The sequence below is a fragment of the Colossoma macropomum genome, unplaced genomic scaffold (assembly GCF_904425465.1).
Source record: "Colossoma macropomum unplaced genomic scaffold, Colossoma_macropomum, whole genome shotgun sequence".
NCBI lineage: Eukaryota > Metazoa > Chordata > Actinopteri > Characiformes > Serrasalmidae > Colossoma > Colossoma macropomum.
In genome coordinates, this window is record NW_023494798.1 from 4594771 (window position 1) to 4609550 (window position 14780).

At 41.4% G+C, this 14780-nt stretch overlaps 1 protein-coding gene across 3 annotated transcripts in view; it reads left to right on the top strand.

Annotated features, from left to right (window-relative positions):
* kcnab1a (potassium voltage-gated channel, shaker-related subfamily, beta member 1 a) overlaps window positions 1–14780 on the top strand; it is a 259065-nt gene that overhangs the window by 171610 nt on the left and 72675 nt on the right. For all 3 annotated transcript variants that reach the window (XM_036585428.1, XM_036585425.1, XM_036585426.1), the window contains one exon: window positions 9493–9536. In XM_036585428.1, the coding sequence (XP_036441321.1) occupies window positions 9493–9536 (44 nt within the window). The remainder of the gene's footprint in view (window positions 1–9492; window positions 9537–14780) is intronic.

Consider the following 14780-nt stretch of genomic DNA (forward strand, 5'->3'; position numbering starts at 1 on the left):
CTGCACACAGGTGTTGCCTTGATCTGAAAGCGAGTGGCCTCCAGCGAGCCTGAGGCCGTATGCTGAGATGGGCCTTGTACGTGAATGGATGGACACACTGAGGGTCCCAGAGTGTGAGAGTCTGTTGCTGCTGTGCTAAGGACACTGTGGTTAGGAATGTAGGTTGTGGGCCGAGCCTCAAAAATGTTCATTTCATCCATCCCTGGCTAGAAACTGTGGTTCTTTTTTGTGTTTTATGTCTTATTTTTCCCAATATCAGGAAATTATTTATTGGGGCTTTAAAATAAAGTGCAATAAAATGTGCAGAAGTGTCTTCGACAACCATATGTGACCCAAAAAAACATTGCAGTACATTACAGTATATTACAGGGTGACTCAAAAAGATTCATCCGATCTCAAAATGATTTATTTCACTTGTAAATCATTACAGAACAATGCAGTGAACTGTAAATGGTTTAATTGAGCATAAAGTTTATTATGTAATTGTACAAGTGCTCAATATGACCCTCCTCCAGCTGTACAGACAACATCAGCGCCATAGTCAAATTCATCCTATACTCGATTGAGCATGTCGGGTGTCACTGTACTCACGGCTCTTTCAGTGCGATTTCGGAGATCATCCAGTGTTGTTGGGTGTGGCACATAAACAGAATCCTTAACGTACCCCCACAAAAAAAGTTATATGGTGTGAGTTCTGGTGATGCTGGTGACCTTTTCTTGGAACTGTTGGTACCAACGACGAATGCCCTGAGCTGTTGGAGGTTCACTGCCTTACTGACTGTCTAAACTCTATGACTCCCTCTTTCAACTGGATTGTGATTGGTTCCTAGGCACCTCACGGTTGTAAAAGTATGGTGCTTTGAAATCGAATTAATCTTTTTGAACCCTGTATTTCTCATTAGATGATTTCTTGTTCCCAAAACATGTGAAATATTTAATAAAAACATCCACGTCTGGCTTAAATTTTAATATTCAAAGTATAAACTATTATTGAATTGTTAATGAAACAAGTAATTCCAAACTCTTAAAAGTTGGTGTACGTCCAGGGCAATCTGTCTGCTGCGCTGTCACCGGCCGTCTAGCTGGCGTGTGCTGGGACAGGATGACAGATGGGGTGTGTGGAGGTTTGACCAGCAGGTATCGAGCGACCTCATGCAGTGTCACTGAAACAGCACCAGCTGAGTGGGGACCTGCACCCCAGCAGGCCCAGCAGGCCACTCTCTCACTCTCATTACCCGCTGAAGGATTCGGGACGTCCTGAGGTACTCCAGCAGGTTGGGGGCCAGGAGGAGGCCCTGAGTCAGGTCTTTAGGGAAGAGGGGGAGATTATGAGGAATAAGCGGTGAGGGAGCTGTTCTTATTAAAAGAAAGTTTGTGTGAAAGTTGCTGAGGAAGCGAGAGTGCGGATTTGTGAGGTGCAGAAGTGGAGCCACACGAAGTCCCTCTGTGAGAGATGATTATACTGTTCTACAAAGTGTTCTCTTTGGAATCATTAGCAGCTGCTTTAGAGGTTTGTTTTCATGCATTGTTTGGATGTAGGGCCATACATATATGCATTATGTATTATATATAAGCAGCCATACGTCTTGTATAGTCTTTTGTATAGTGTATAGTACACATAGTACCTATAGTATAGTACATATATGTAATAATATGTCTCTTTTGTATTATATACACTGTATGGACAAACATATAGGGACACCTACACATTATACCTACTGGAGCTTTTATGAATCCCATTCTAAATCCATATCCGTTAATATGGAGTTGGTCCCCCTTTGCAGCTATAACAGCTTCCACTCTTCTGGGAAGCTTTCTACAAGATTTGAGAGAGAGAGAGTGTCTGTGGGAATTTTTGCCCATTCATCCAGAAGAGCATTTATGAGGTCAGACACTGATGTTGGATGAGAGGGCCCGACTCACAATCTCTGTTCTAGTTCATCCCAAAGGTGTTTGATGGGGTTGAGGTCAGGGCTCTGTGAGGGCCAGTCAAGATCTTCCACACCAAACTCACCCAGCCAGGCCTTTATGGACCTTGCTTTGTGCACTGGGATCTTCCTCGGACTCTTTCCACAAAGCTGGAGGCAAACAATTGTCCATAATGTCTTGGTCTGCTGAAGCTTTAAGGTTTCCCTTCACTGGAACGAAGGGTTCTAGACCAACAGATCTAGCAGGACAGAACTTGTGGCAGAGGTGGCATCCTATGACAGTGACATGTTTAAAGTCACTGAGCTCATCAGTACGACTCTCTACTGCCAGTGTTTGTCTATCAAGACTGCAAGGCTATGTGCTTGATTTATACACCTATTAGCTAATTTGTTAGCCCCCTTTTACCCGGTTCTTCAGTGGTCAGAACCCCCACCAGACCACCACAGAGCAAGTATTATTGTGGAGCATTACAGCAGCACTGCTGTGTCTGATCCACTCGTACCAGCACAACACACCACCACCACATCAGTGTCAGTGCAGTGCTGAGAATGATCCACCACCCAAATAATACCTGCTCTGTGGTGGTCCTTAGGGGGTCCTGGGACGGTTAGTCCTCATTCTCAGAACACCAGGAGCTTCTTTGTTTGATGAGCACATCTTGTGCTTAGGGTCGTTATTGTGCTGAACATCATTCAAGCTCAGAGAAGTGATTCCAAGTATTCCAAAGTTCTCTTCCCCAATGAGGCATGAAAACACCCCCCCCTTCTTTCTTTCTTTCTTTGTCTCTCTCTCTCTCTCTCTCTCTCTCTCTCTCTCTGGAGAGGTAACCTGGGATAAACCCAGCCTGCTTTAATGAAGCTTTCATGGAGGGTGAAAGTGTGTCAGTGAGCAGAGTCATTCACACGGGAGGTTCGTAACACCGAGGGGACTCTGCGTCTCTCCGGGGACTTTCACCCATCCACACAATATTACCCTCTTAGTGACCCTAAGCATCAGACAGATTTCACTGACTGATTACATTTTACTTTTATTGTAGACCAGAGAGTCTGAGTGGATTTGAGGTGGAAGACATTTCCTCTCCTTGCTTAAAACATTCTGTAATAACTCCACTCCAGCTCCACTCTGGGTTTTCTATTTCCCGCTCCTCACTGGAACAACCTGCATGTCCATTCCATATGATTCATTCTTGTGACAGTCAGTTTATAGCTTGAAAGTATGGACAATGAATGGCCATTGTGTGCGAGCTGTAGCGTTCAAGCTATCACATCACTCATATCTAGGTTTGCAACGACATGATAACCATCTCCGAAAATATCATGGTTTCACCTTATCACAGAATACGGTAGTTCACAATTAGTAAAGTCAGGATTTTACCGTTGTAGTTGGTTGAGGTGGAGCTCTTCTAAACAATTTTGTATCCAGGTAATGATTATTTTCATTATGGATTAATCTGCTGATTATTTTCTCCATAAATCGATTGATTGGTTTTTCAAAATTCTGAAAATAACGAGTGCACTAGAGCGCAGCCAGACTGATCCTGTCTGTATTTTTAACTCACACACACTTATGTCAGCCCTCCAAGCCAGAAAAGTCTGTGTGTGTTTCTTTATGGCAGGGTTGTCAAACTCAATGACTAAAAGTGCCGTATTAGAAAATCTCAACAAATCAGTGGGCCAAAGAAAAAATCATTTTTATTTAATGTTGTGCTATAAACCAAACCGGCCATTGTTTATTTAAAATATGCAACAACTTTAACAGTACAGACACTTGTCCATAAAATATTACATGAATACTTGAAATATTCATTGTTTAAATGTCCCCAGGAGCTCAGCCTTTTAAACCTGCCTATCTCCTTAAACTAGACACCCTGGCATTCTTACTTTGCTGCAAGTTCATTAAGACTTGGGCTCAGTTTGAGCTGACATTGTGTTTATATTGGCTGAACTGAAGCTGAAATGCAGCTAGTGTGTTTGGTGACACGACTGGTGTGGAACTGTGTAGAATTGCTTAGACTGTTGTTGGTACAGGTGAGTCAGAGCGCACAGTTGTAGTGCATGCTGGGGACTGTGGTGCAGTGCGTTGTTAAACGGGCTACTATTAACAGATAAATACAATACCTCTGTGTGCCGGATAGGATTGTGTGAGGGTTGTGGACCAGATCAAGCCTGCGGGCCTTGTATTTGACAGATGGGCTTTGTGGGGTCAGATTAGGGTCAGTATGTGGTTGTAAGTCAAACCGAACAGACAGACAATGTGGCCGGGAGCTGGGATGTGGATAATTATTTATAAGTGCGTTTTATGATCGATGTTTAAAAGTTCACAAGTTTTTTTTCATTAATTAAAGTTAAAGTTATAGACAGGACACATACTTTGATCTGCACTGGGGGGACAGGCAAACGTTTGATGTGTTTCCTCCTTTGGCAGACATTTTGCGTCCACATTTTTTGCAAACTGGACATCCGTCCTCAAGGACAACCCCACATTCGTTTTTGGCATATCCAAAATAATACCATGTTGCTGATGTTTTTCGGGGGATACAGATTGGTGACGTCAGTCTCGCTTCTCTCTACCATTTTTTTTAATACTGGTAATTAAAAAATTAATTTGGTATAATAACCATCAATTTACATATGTTATTCTAAATGGTCAAACCTTATTCTCTGCACATATTGCTAATCTGTTATTGTTTGCTATCCAATGTCGACCAGACGAGGATGGGTTCTCCTTTTGAGTCTTGGTTCCTCTCAGGGTTTCTTCCTCTTGCTCTTAGGGAGTTTTTCCCTGCCACTGTTGCCATTAGCGACGCTCATGGGGGCTCGGACCTCGATTTTTCTGTAAAGTTGCTTTGTGACAACACCTGTTGTAAAAAGTGCTGTTATAAATAAACTTTGACTTGTATACCTCCACAACCCTACTCACACAGAGGTGCTCAGTGTGGAAAAAAGGACTGTCTGACTAGCGGGACAGAGCTGGTATTGTAGTAATTTCAGAGAAGGAGAAGAGATCAACACTCCAACCTTCTGAAAAGCCATTTTGTGCTCAGAGCAAAATCACGCTGCTCCACTCCCCACTCAGTTGTAGACACCAGGTTTGGGATAGCTACTGAAAAATTAGTAGTTAGCTACTTTGTAGCTACTTTCCCAAAATGTGTAGCTGCTACAATTTAGCTACTTTTCCAGAAAAAGTAGTGGCTATTTTTTAGCTCCTTTTTGAAAAGTAGTGCATTATTTTTAGCTACTTTCAAAGCGCGATTGTCAAAATGTTTGTGGATCTCCACCTGACACACCAAACAAGCCCCACTGATAGTGGGAACACGACACTGCATTTAGTCATGAGCCAGAAAGAAACATCAATTGAAAAGCTGCAAATATACAAAAGGATCACCAAAAAGTAAGTTTGGGTGTAACCAACAATCAAACTTACACAACCAAAGGTGTGATATCCAACTAAAATTTAGACTAAAGGCAAAGTAAAGAGTCAGTCATTCCAGGTTTTTCCTTACAGAAATCAACAAAAATAACCAAATACAAACCAAACAGTTTTGCGCAAAGAATTGTCAACTGTTGAAATAAAACTGCTCCAATTTAAACATTTCAGCAAGATACGGACATGACACTCAGAGTCCTTTAGCCTCAAAATCCTCATCAGTGACTCTGGCTTTGTTTGAGGTGAGATTCAGGCCTGAATAACCTCTCCACTGCTGCAGAGCTGCTGCAGCTCCACAGCAGAACTAGATTTTTAGGTAAAATAACATTATAATCCTCCTTTACTGTAAAATTGCTATAACACACAATTCTAACACAGTTTTCACAATAAATGGTCTTAAAAGCTGAAGTTAACGTAGAACTGCTAATTCAACACCTTAAAACTGAAGAAATGCTCATTATGTCAGATTTGGCAGACGTGGAATATAGTACAAAAGTAGCGCGCTACTTAGCTACTCCCCCATCCCTGGTAGACACAAGCTCAGCTTCGCTGCACAGATTGGTTCAGGCGGATTGCTGCATAAAAGATGCCGCAAGTTCATGTAGGAGTACATCTTCACAACTTTATGGGTCTGTTGTATGAAAGATGAGGCCTCTGCACTGCTGGGAATTAGCTTTGACTCTGTTTGGAAGAAGTGAGGAAAAAGAGTGGTTTCTATTAGAGGTGGTTCTACCTGAGTGGATTTTATTCCGTAGCCTTCCTGCTGCACTCCGTCTCATTCTTATTCTCCTCTGCTTCGCTTTGCTGCGTCCCTGTCTGTACTGCGGCGCTCCCATCTCCTCCCTCATCTCCTTCTTGATTTTATCGGTTATATTCTTCCTCTGATTCCCTCCACTGCTGTCTCATCCTGCAAGATCTCTTCAAGCCATGGATTGTTTCCCCCCCCAAATTCTGACGGAAGTGCACGCTGAGGCACAGACACGTGAACGCACATACAGACAGAGCTGACTATTTACAGCAGAAATGTCAAAGAGAGCCGAAGTAAATTTGCCTTCGCTGTCGAATCTCACTCTCCGTCCTTTTCTCTCTCTTTTCTATCTCTCTCTCTGCTCGAGTTGGAGAAATGTCATCGATAGGTTAACAGAGTTCACAGGCCACTACAGAGAAGGCCATTTGCGTGAGTTCCATTACTGAGTAGAGTCTCAAAGGGGAACTTCACTGATTTTTCTAAAGTTCTGGTTAAGAATTCAAAGTCATTCAGAGCGGTTTGGTGTGAAACGCTCTGCTCTAGATAAACTTACCTGAGTCAGGATTGTTTACAGTGGTGGTGATAGGAACCAGACACCCACCTCTAAAAGCTCCCTTACAGAAAGTTACTACAGAGATGGGTATGAATTCAGCACATGAAGCCTGAGACATTGTCTTACAATAGCTTTGCGAATAGCTTTTAGCCCAATCCGTGTGTTTGTTTCATTCTATTCATGGTGGAGGGGTACATGCAGGGCGTTGTGAGACAAAATAGTCCCCCCCCAAAAAAAGAAAATTTTCAGATTTATCTTCATACACTTTATCTATAGAGCCCCTGAAGGCGCGTGTGGATCCACTGGCCATTTCGGATAGTAAATAAAATGGCTATATATGGGTGTAGACATGGCAACCCCCCTAAGGAAGCACACTTCAGATACCAAACATGTCTTGGCTGATGGACTAATGGGGGAAAATTGTCTTGATTTTTGACCAAACTGTTCCTTTAAGCACAGACTTTGCCTGTTTATATAAAGCCATGCTCGCTCTTTTTCTCTGTGTCTCTCTTTCCTTCTCTTCTCCACACTGTGACCTCGATACAGAAGAATTGATTCATGCTTATAGTAACAATGAGGCAGTACATCCTGACTGCAGACCTCTCTCTCTCTCTCTCTCTCTCTCTCTCTCTCTGGTGCTGTAACTCTGTTTCTCTCCCGGTCAGCAGTTTCTTACATTTCTGCAGGCCCCTCTTGCTACAGCAACTGCTCCACTTTTACCGCTAATACATCAGAGCTAAATAAATCTCGGTGGCATGTTACGAGTTTGCTGTTTCTGCTAATAACACAAGATTGCTGGAAAATGTGCTGCAGTACATTACTGTATATTACAGTATAATGAAGCAATAAAAAGCAATGTTCTTTCGTATTACAGTAGCTGTGGTGTAGTATGGTTAACGAATAAAGCTGAGACTAAAGGGCAGGAACGCTGTGTTTGCCAGTGAATTTTCTCAAGTGACATTACATTCATGTCAAAGATATTCACCATGGGCGATTTTGTGTCGAAGACTTCCAGGGCAAAGAAACTTTGTATTGAGTTTATCTTTGGAGAACTTCGCATCCTCGAATTAATAACGCTACAGCTTTGACCTCTGAAGGCCCTTCATAGCAGTGAACCTGTAAAACAGAGGAAATGCTTGTTTATAGGTGCAATGTGTGAGATTTGGCAGAAGTGGAATATAGTACATCCCCAATTCCAATAAAGTTGAGACGCTGTGTAAAATGTAAATAAATGTAAATAAAATCAGAATGCAATGATTTTCAAATCTCATAGACCCATATTTTATTCACAATAAAACATCTGCAACTTTTCTGAGATGCGTTGCTGCCATCAAGTTCTAAATAAGTTAATGTTTTTTCATGACGTGGTAAAATGTCTCACTTTCAACATCTGATATGTGTTCTATGTTCTATTGTGAGTAAAATAGGGGTCGATGAGGTTTGCAAATCATTTTTTTTTATATTTTACACTGCGTCCCAACTTTTTTTGAATTGGGGTTGTGTACAAAACCATGTTTTCGGTACTGACACAACACCTAAAACTATGAGTCGTGTTCCCGTTAGCGTAGAATGAGCCCTTCATATCTACGTAGGGAGCAGGTCCTCTTACAGGGTCATACTTATTACTTAAGTAAAAGCAAGGGAGGGTGAACCCTCATCAGGAACTCGCCTATTTTCTGCTGGACAGGTAATTTAGCGGGTGCCAATCTAAATGCAATGCACCTGACAGCATCCACCGTAAGTTCTACTGCACGCTTGGAAATGGAGGGGTGAGGGAGTTGGCTGCAATCTGCAGCCTCACCACTAGATGCCACTAAATCTTACACACTGCATCTTTCTAGTGTAAGCATGAACGTTTTACTGTTTCTTCACCCTCTGACTAAACAAAAACACATGAGAGTCCACATTATAAGCCAACGGGCTGCAAACTGTATTACAGTCTTGACTATTGTGGTTTTACTGTTTGTTTTAGATGAGTTGGGAAGCTTTCTGCATGCATCTCACTCTACTGCCTACAGCTATGAGAAACATCTACACTTTTTTTACTACAGATCATATGTGCTGTGGTGAACCTATAGTTTTCTGTGTTTGTACTGTTTGTAGTAGGTGAGCTAGCCATCTTACTAACTGCTATGTTAGCTCCTTGGCTAATTGGAGCTGCACAGAAGTACCCCAACTATTGCCAACTAGACCATTTATCTACATTTTTTGGTACGACTCTGTGTGCGACAATATATCTAATTATCTGATGTAATTGTCACTTTTGTCTTTCACTTTTTATGGTTAGCGAGTGAGCTAGCTTGCTAGCTGCACCAACATGGAGGATTCCTTTTTTGTTGACAGTCTTCCAGGCCAGCTTTGCTCACTGATTTCATTACTGTGGTGTTATTAATTCCTGTTGTTTGATATTGTTTGCAGTGTAGTGGCCTGAAAGTGAAAACTGAGTAGACGAAGACTCTGCTGGTTCATCACTGAGACACAGTAGAGCTTTATTAGCTCTGATTCTACACACTTAATGTTGATTTAATTCAGTTTGGTTCAATTCAGGGTGCTCTACTGGTAAATTTGGTTCTATGAAATTGTATTTAATATTCATTAGTGATGCACAATATAATGTTTATTCCCTCTCTCTCTGTCTCTCTCTCTCTCTCTCTCTCTCTCTCAGTTCGGTCTCTTCAGTTCTGGCTGCTTTATTGACATGACAAATAATCAATATTTTGTACTCCCAGTGCTTGAGTTCCAAAAATCTATATACAATTATCCATTATTAATGTAATTCTCTCTCTCTCTCTCTCTCTCTCTCTCTCTCTCTCTCTCTCTCTCTCTCTCCATATAGGAACCTTGGGAAGTCTGGATTGAGAGTATCTTGTCTAGGCCTTGGTGAGCACTCTTTTCTTTTCACACACTGTTGGAAAAAGCATGTTGTACAATATAAATGAACCCTCAACAATAGTACAATAATAGTGCAGGGAATTCCAGTTCAGTTCAGTTCAGAATACTTTATGAATTCCAAAAAGGACAATTTATTTGCAGCTTTCCCCGTCCATACGCACAACTAAACATATATATATATATATATATATATATATATATATATGTATATACATAGACACATACATATACATATATACATACATCCATATCCACATACATAGAGAAATAAATCGTCACTGCAAGGAGACAACGAATAGCTATAACAATCATTTAAAAAGACTATTATCCACATTTAGTAGCTTGATAGCAGAAGGAATTAAAGACTTGGAATAGCCATTTGTTCTGCTGAGGGGCGCGATGTAACGCTGACCTGACGGCATTACAGTGAATTCGCTGGACAAAATATGATCAGATTGGGTGATAATTCCTTCGGCTTTCTGAGCCACTTGTTTCTCCCACAGGGAGCCCAGGTCTCTCTGTTGGACTCCAATTATCTTGGAACAGATTTTTACAATACCATTCAGGCTATTCTTGTCCCTCACCAACAGCCCATTAAACCAACAAATAAATGAGAAAGTTAAAACACTTTCAATAAATGACTTATAAAAACTGCACAACACTGTATTACAAACATGAAACGAATTCAGCTCACGCAGTAAATGAGTTCTTTGTTGACCCTTCTTAACAACCAGCTCTGTGTTTGCATCAGATTTAAGTTGGGAGTCAAATACTGTTCCTAAGTACTTATGTGTCCATAATTCGTACCTCTTTTCCATGTATCATACTAGCTTTTGGTTCCTTTTTATTTTGCCTGAAATCAATGATTAATTCCTTAGTTTTTGACACATTAAGGTCAAGAAAGTTCTCATCACGCCACGTAACAAACATTCCACCCATTTTTTGGAATTCAAGCATAATTCTATCGTTTCTAATAAGAGGGATTGATATGAAATGGTTCTCTGCAGAGACACTTACCAGCTCAGATTTCTTTATGGGGTGCCGATAGAAACCAGGGTGACAATGTCTACAACACAAACTCATTTTTTTAACCAAATTCATTAGGAGGTCCTGGACTCCCCCTGTATTTCACACCTTGGTACCTGTAAGGCCTTTACACAAGAAGTATAATTTTTCATACCAAAAGAATGGATATGATTTTTTAACATAATGGGACCATCACACTAAGTCCGGTGCCTTTTATTCTCTCAGCACTTGGAAAATGCAGTATTTCTTGATTAGCAGTGATGATGAAATGATCAAACATTTTGCTGCCATTGAAGCTAGATTAGTGCCGCAATGGCAAATGAGATGCCCAGGGGGTATGTCGCACACTGCTGAGGACGTACCCTTGAGGGTCCCACCCCGGTGACAGCGATTGTACCCAGAACAGTACAGTTTAGTACCTGTTTTTCTGAGAGTGGAGCTTCTGCACAGCCTCAAACAGAATAATCCATAAACCTGCATTGTTGTATTGGTGGAGGATTTGTAGTATTGTGACTAGATCAGTCGTAGACACTGTCTCTCTCTCTCTCTCTCTCTCTCTCCCTCTCTCCCTCCCTGTTGTTGCCTGTGTGTTTACCCCTGTGCAGGCTTTTGTGAAGCTTATTTCATTCAGTCTCTGTGTAATAACCTGTCTAAAAGTTCCGTCACTCAGAGCCTCGAGCCTGCAGGCTTACAAACACACAAACACACACAAAGCCGAGGGCTGTGATTGCAACAGATCAGTTGTTTTGTAGCTTTTCCTTTTTTGTAACATTTCAAACGTCTGGGAAGCAGGGAACACACACACACCTGCTCTTTCACAGATTATTAATGGGTGAAATGAGCACAGGAGTACGCTACAGCTGGCGGTGGAGTCTGGGTCTGTATGGCAGCACGACTGCTGGGAGTGTGTGGATACACAAACCTCAGTTCCACAAAGTTAGGATACTATGTGAAATGAATGAATAAAAACAAAAAGTAAAGATTAGTTCAGTTTAATCTATATTTGAATTACATGAAAACAGTACAAAGACAGGGTGTTTTATCTTATTCATTGTGTTTTGTAAATTTATGCTCATTGTAAAGTTGTTGCCTGAAACACATTCCCAAAAGAGGGGCAGTTTGAGACTAGGAACTAAGGGTTGCATGACCTTTTAAAGTCAACAGTTATGTGATGAAGGTTGTGTCGATGTTGACTAATTGTTGATGATGTAATCAATAAAACCACAGGTGAAGGGAATGCTTTGCAACATGCGGCTCAAAGCGCTGGCCCTATCATCAGGAGAGTTTGATCCCTGGTGATGTTACAGCCATCCGTGGCTGGGAGTCCAAGAAAGCACAATTGGCCCTGCTGGCCCCCTCCCCCCCTCCCCCCATCACTCAATGCGATGCTAGTCAGCGCAGCCGTCTGTCAGCTCAGAGCGTGTTCGGCCGTCCAATGAGCGGCAGTTCAAAAAGATGCGGTGGCGCTTCACAGGTCTCGGAGGAAGCCTGTGCTGCCTTCGCCCTCCTAACACTGGTAGTATTGTGTGACTGGTGGGGTCCTAACTAGTGGGTGGAATTAGAGACTAAACTGGGGAGAAAATTGGGGAAAAATAAAAAAAATCTGACTTTAAAAATTCATGACACAGCCAAACGCCACAGGTCAGTACAGCGTGACATGCCCTTCCCAACGAGCCCTGGATTGCATTGCTAGCCTTCAGCGAAACCAGAGATACGAACCCAAGAATCTCGGAAATTTGTGTCCGACTAACGTGCAACCTAGACGGCCTTGCCAAGCTTCAATGCACCCCCTCAAGTTAAACTCCTGTCATCAGATTGTAAATTCAAAATTCATGTTTTTCTTGTTTTTTTTTGCTCAACTGTTTTACCCAATTTGGCGCCCATGAATTTAATAGATTAATATGTAGTAAATGAAATAAACGTGTCTGCTAGTTACAGCCTCTCGTCCAATCCAGGCCACTCATATGTTTGCTGTTTTATGGGAAGAGAAACACTGATGTGTGTGTGTTTGTGTGTGTGTGTGTGTGTGTGTGTGTGTGTGTGTGTGTGTGTATGTGACCTGAGCTGACTGAGCTCATGTCCCATTGGCTGTAATGGGTGCATTTAGCTCTGAGAGTATGGGACAGTGATGGAGGAGCCTGGGGTCAGGCATACTGCCATAACAACAACACAACACAAGCATCACTTACATAACCCTCCGTACCCACAATATCACCCTGGAGAGAGACAGGAAAAGACAGGATGGGGAGAAGTGAGGAGAGAGACAAAGAGAGAGTTTAACCCTTAGGAGTCTACAGTTGTTATAGTCATTTTGTTATAGATTTTATTTCCATTACATAATTATTTATGCAGTTGAAAACGTAGAAATAGCACCACGGACAGAATTCTTATGCTTGTCCCAATGAACCAGTGCTAGTGAACACATGATACACACATGTACCAACCCTGAATCCTCAGAAATGGAGTGCAGCTCGAGCCTTAAGCAGGCGTTGCATTGCATAAAAGTAATCACTACTTAAACCCTGTCAGGTTCAACACAGCTTCAAATAACTAAATAAGGCTTTCAGTGTAGAAAAACCTGAGGTCTGAATTACAAAACCAGTAAAGTGTTTAACAGAAAGAGGCCGAACAACTTGAGATGGTTGGTTACTCTGCTGAGAAAACAGCACAGACCAGCAAGCATCTCATGCTGGTCTAAGCTTGTCTATGCTGGTTCAGCTGGTCACCCCAGCATAGTCACTCTGCTTGACCAGTATACCTGCATCCAAACACAACATATGCTAGTTTTGCTGGTGACCAGCTATGCTGGTCTATGCTATATTTTCTAGAAGGGTGGCCTGTAATCTGTACTGAACCTGTGCTGGCTAGCTAGCATAATAGCTAATCCAGTTGTAGTTCTATTAAGGATTGTGATCTGTAATGCACTAAAACTTCAGCTAGTATAGCTAACATCGGCTAAATTAGCTATAGTGCTTGCTGGCATACTTTCTAGCCGACTGTTTTAAGTTGCTTTTGCCTCTTTTCTTCTAACACCACATTTACTGCATGTAGCACTTAGTTCTGTCAATCCAACCTGAGTTTTTTTTTCCCCATAATAAAAAGTAGTACTGTAGTACTCGAGTCCGGTCTCAAGACCATAGACTAGCAGCCTTGGTCTCGTCTCTGTCTCAACATCACTTGTCTTGGAAATTGGAAATTGTTGTCAAGACAGACTGATTGGGATGCCTTCGTCTGAGTTGACTGGAAGCTCAGATATTATTGAATATCAACAAAACCAGAATAAACAGGATAAAACAGCCTCTTATCTACATCAGGGGTTCCCATACTTTTGCAACTCACAGCCCACCCAAAGACCACAAAAGCTTCCTCAGATTTAACTGATCAGATCGACTATTCCTGACTCACCTAATGAGAAGGCTGATTTGGCAGCTACCGAGTGTTGGGTGTCAGGCTGAAGAGAGGAAAGCTGAGAAGTTTTGGTTCATTCCAACAGGTTTAGATACCTATTCGATATGTTTAGGCTCCAAGTGGCAGTGTAAGCTGTTGGGCTTTAAAGGTTCATTTAAAAAGACCCATAAGCAAAGAGCACAGAGCTGTAGTTACTCATTTTCAGTTACTCTTCTTTCAGCTCACAAAGCCCAGAGCTACAGATTCGCTGCTGTATTTCCTATGTTTCGGTTATGCTTGCACTGAAAATATGAACATGAATAGCTAACATTTTGCCAGATGTTTTATTTTTGTAAATGATATTTAAAATTATGTTTGGTTAAATGTTTGTATTGTATTCATTTTTGCATTACGAAAAAAAAAAAAAACTGCAGTATCACCTTTGCCCACTGGGGGGTCACAGCCCACAGGTTGAAAACCTCTGTTGTACAGCTTAAAATTAAATTTCACTGTTTTGGATCTAATTGATGGCTCAACTGAGTTTTATTTGTCTGTTGAAGTTCATTGGCTCCAAAGTTCAGACATCCCCAGAGGGACAGATTGGAATGTTATTATTGCAACGTTTTCATTTAATAATAAAAATGGATTAGTTTAGTTTATTTGAAGTTTTAAAGAAGAAAAGAACAGAGAATAACTTCACAACTTCTTCCAGTTACAAAGAAAAGTTTGACTAAGACTATAATATAAAAATAATTACTAATGTCTTAGGCTATATATAATTTAATACTCTTTTTATTATTATATTCTGGTCTCGGTCTT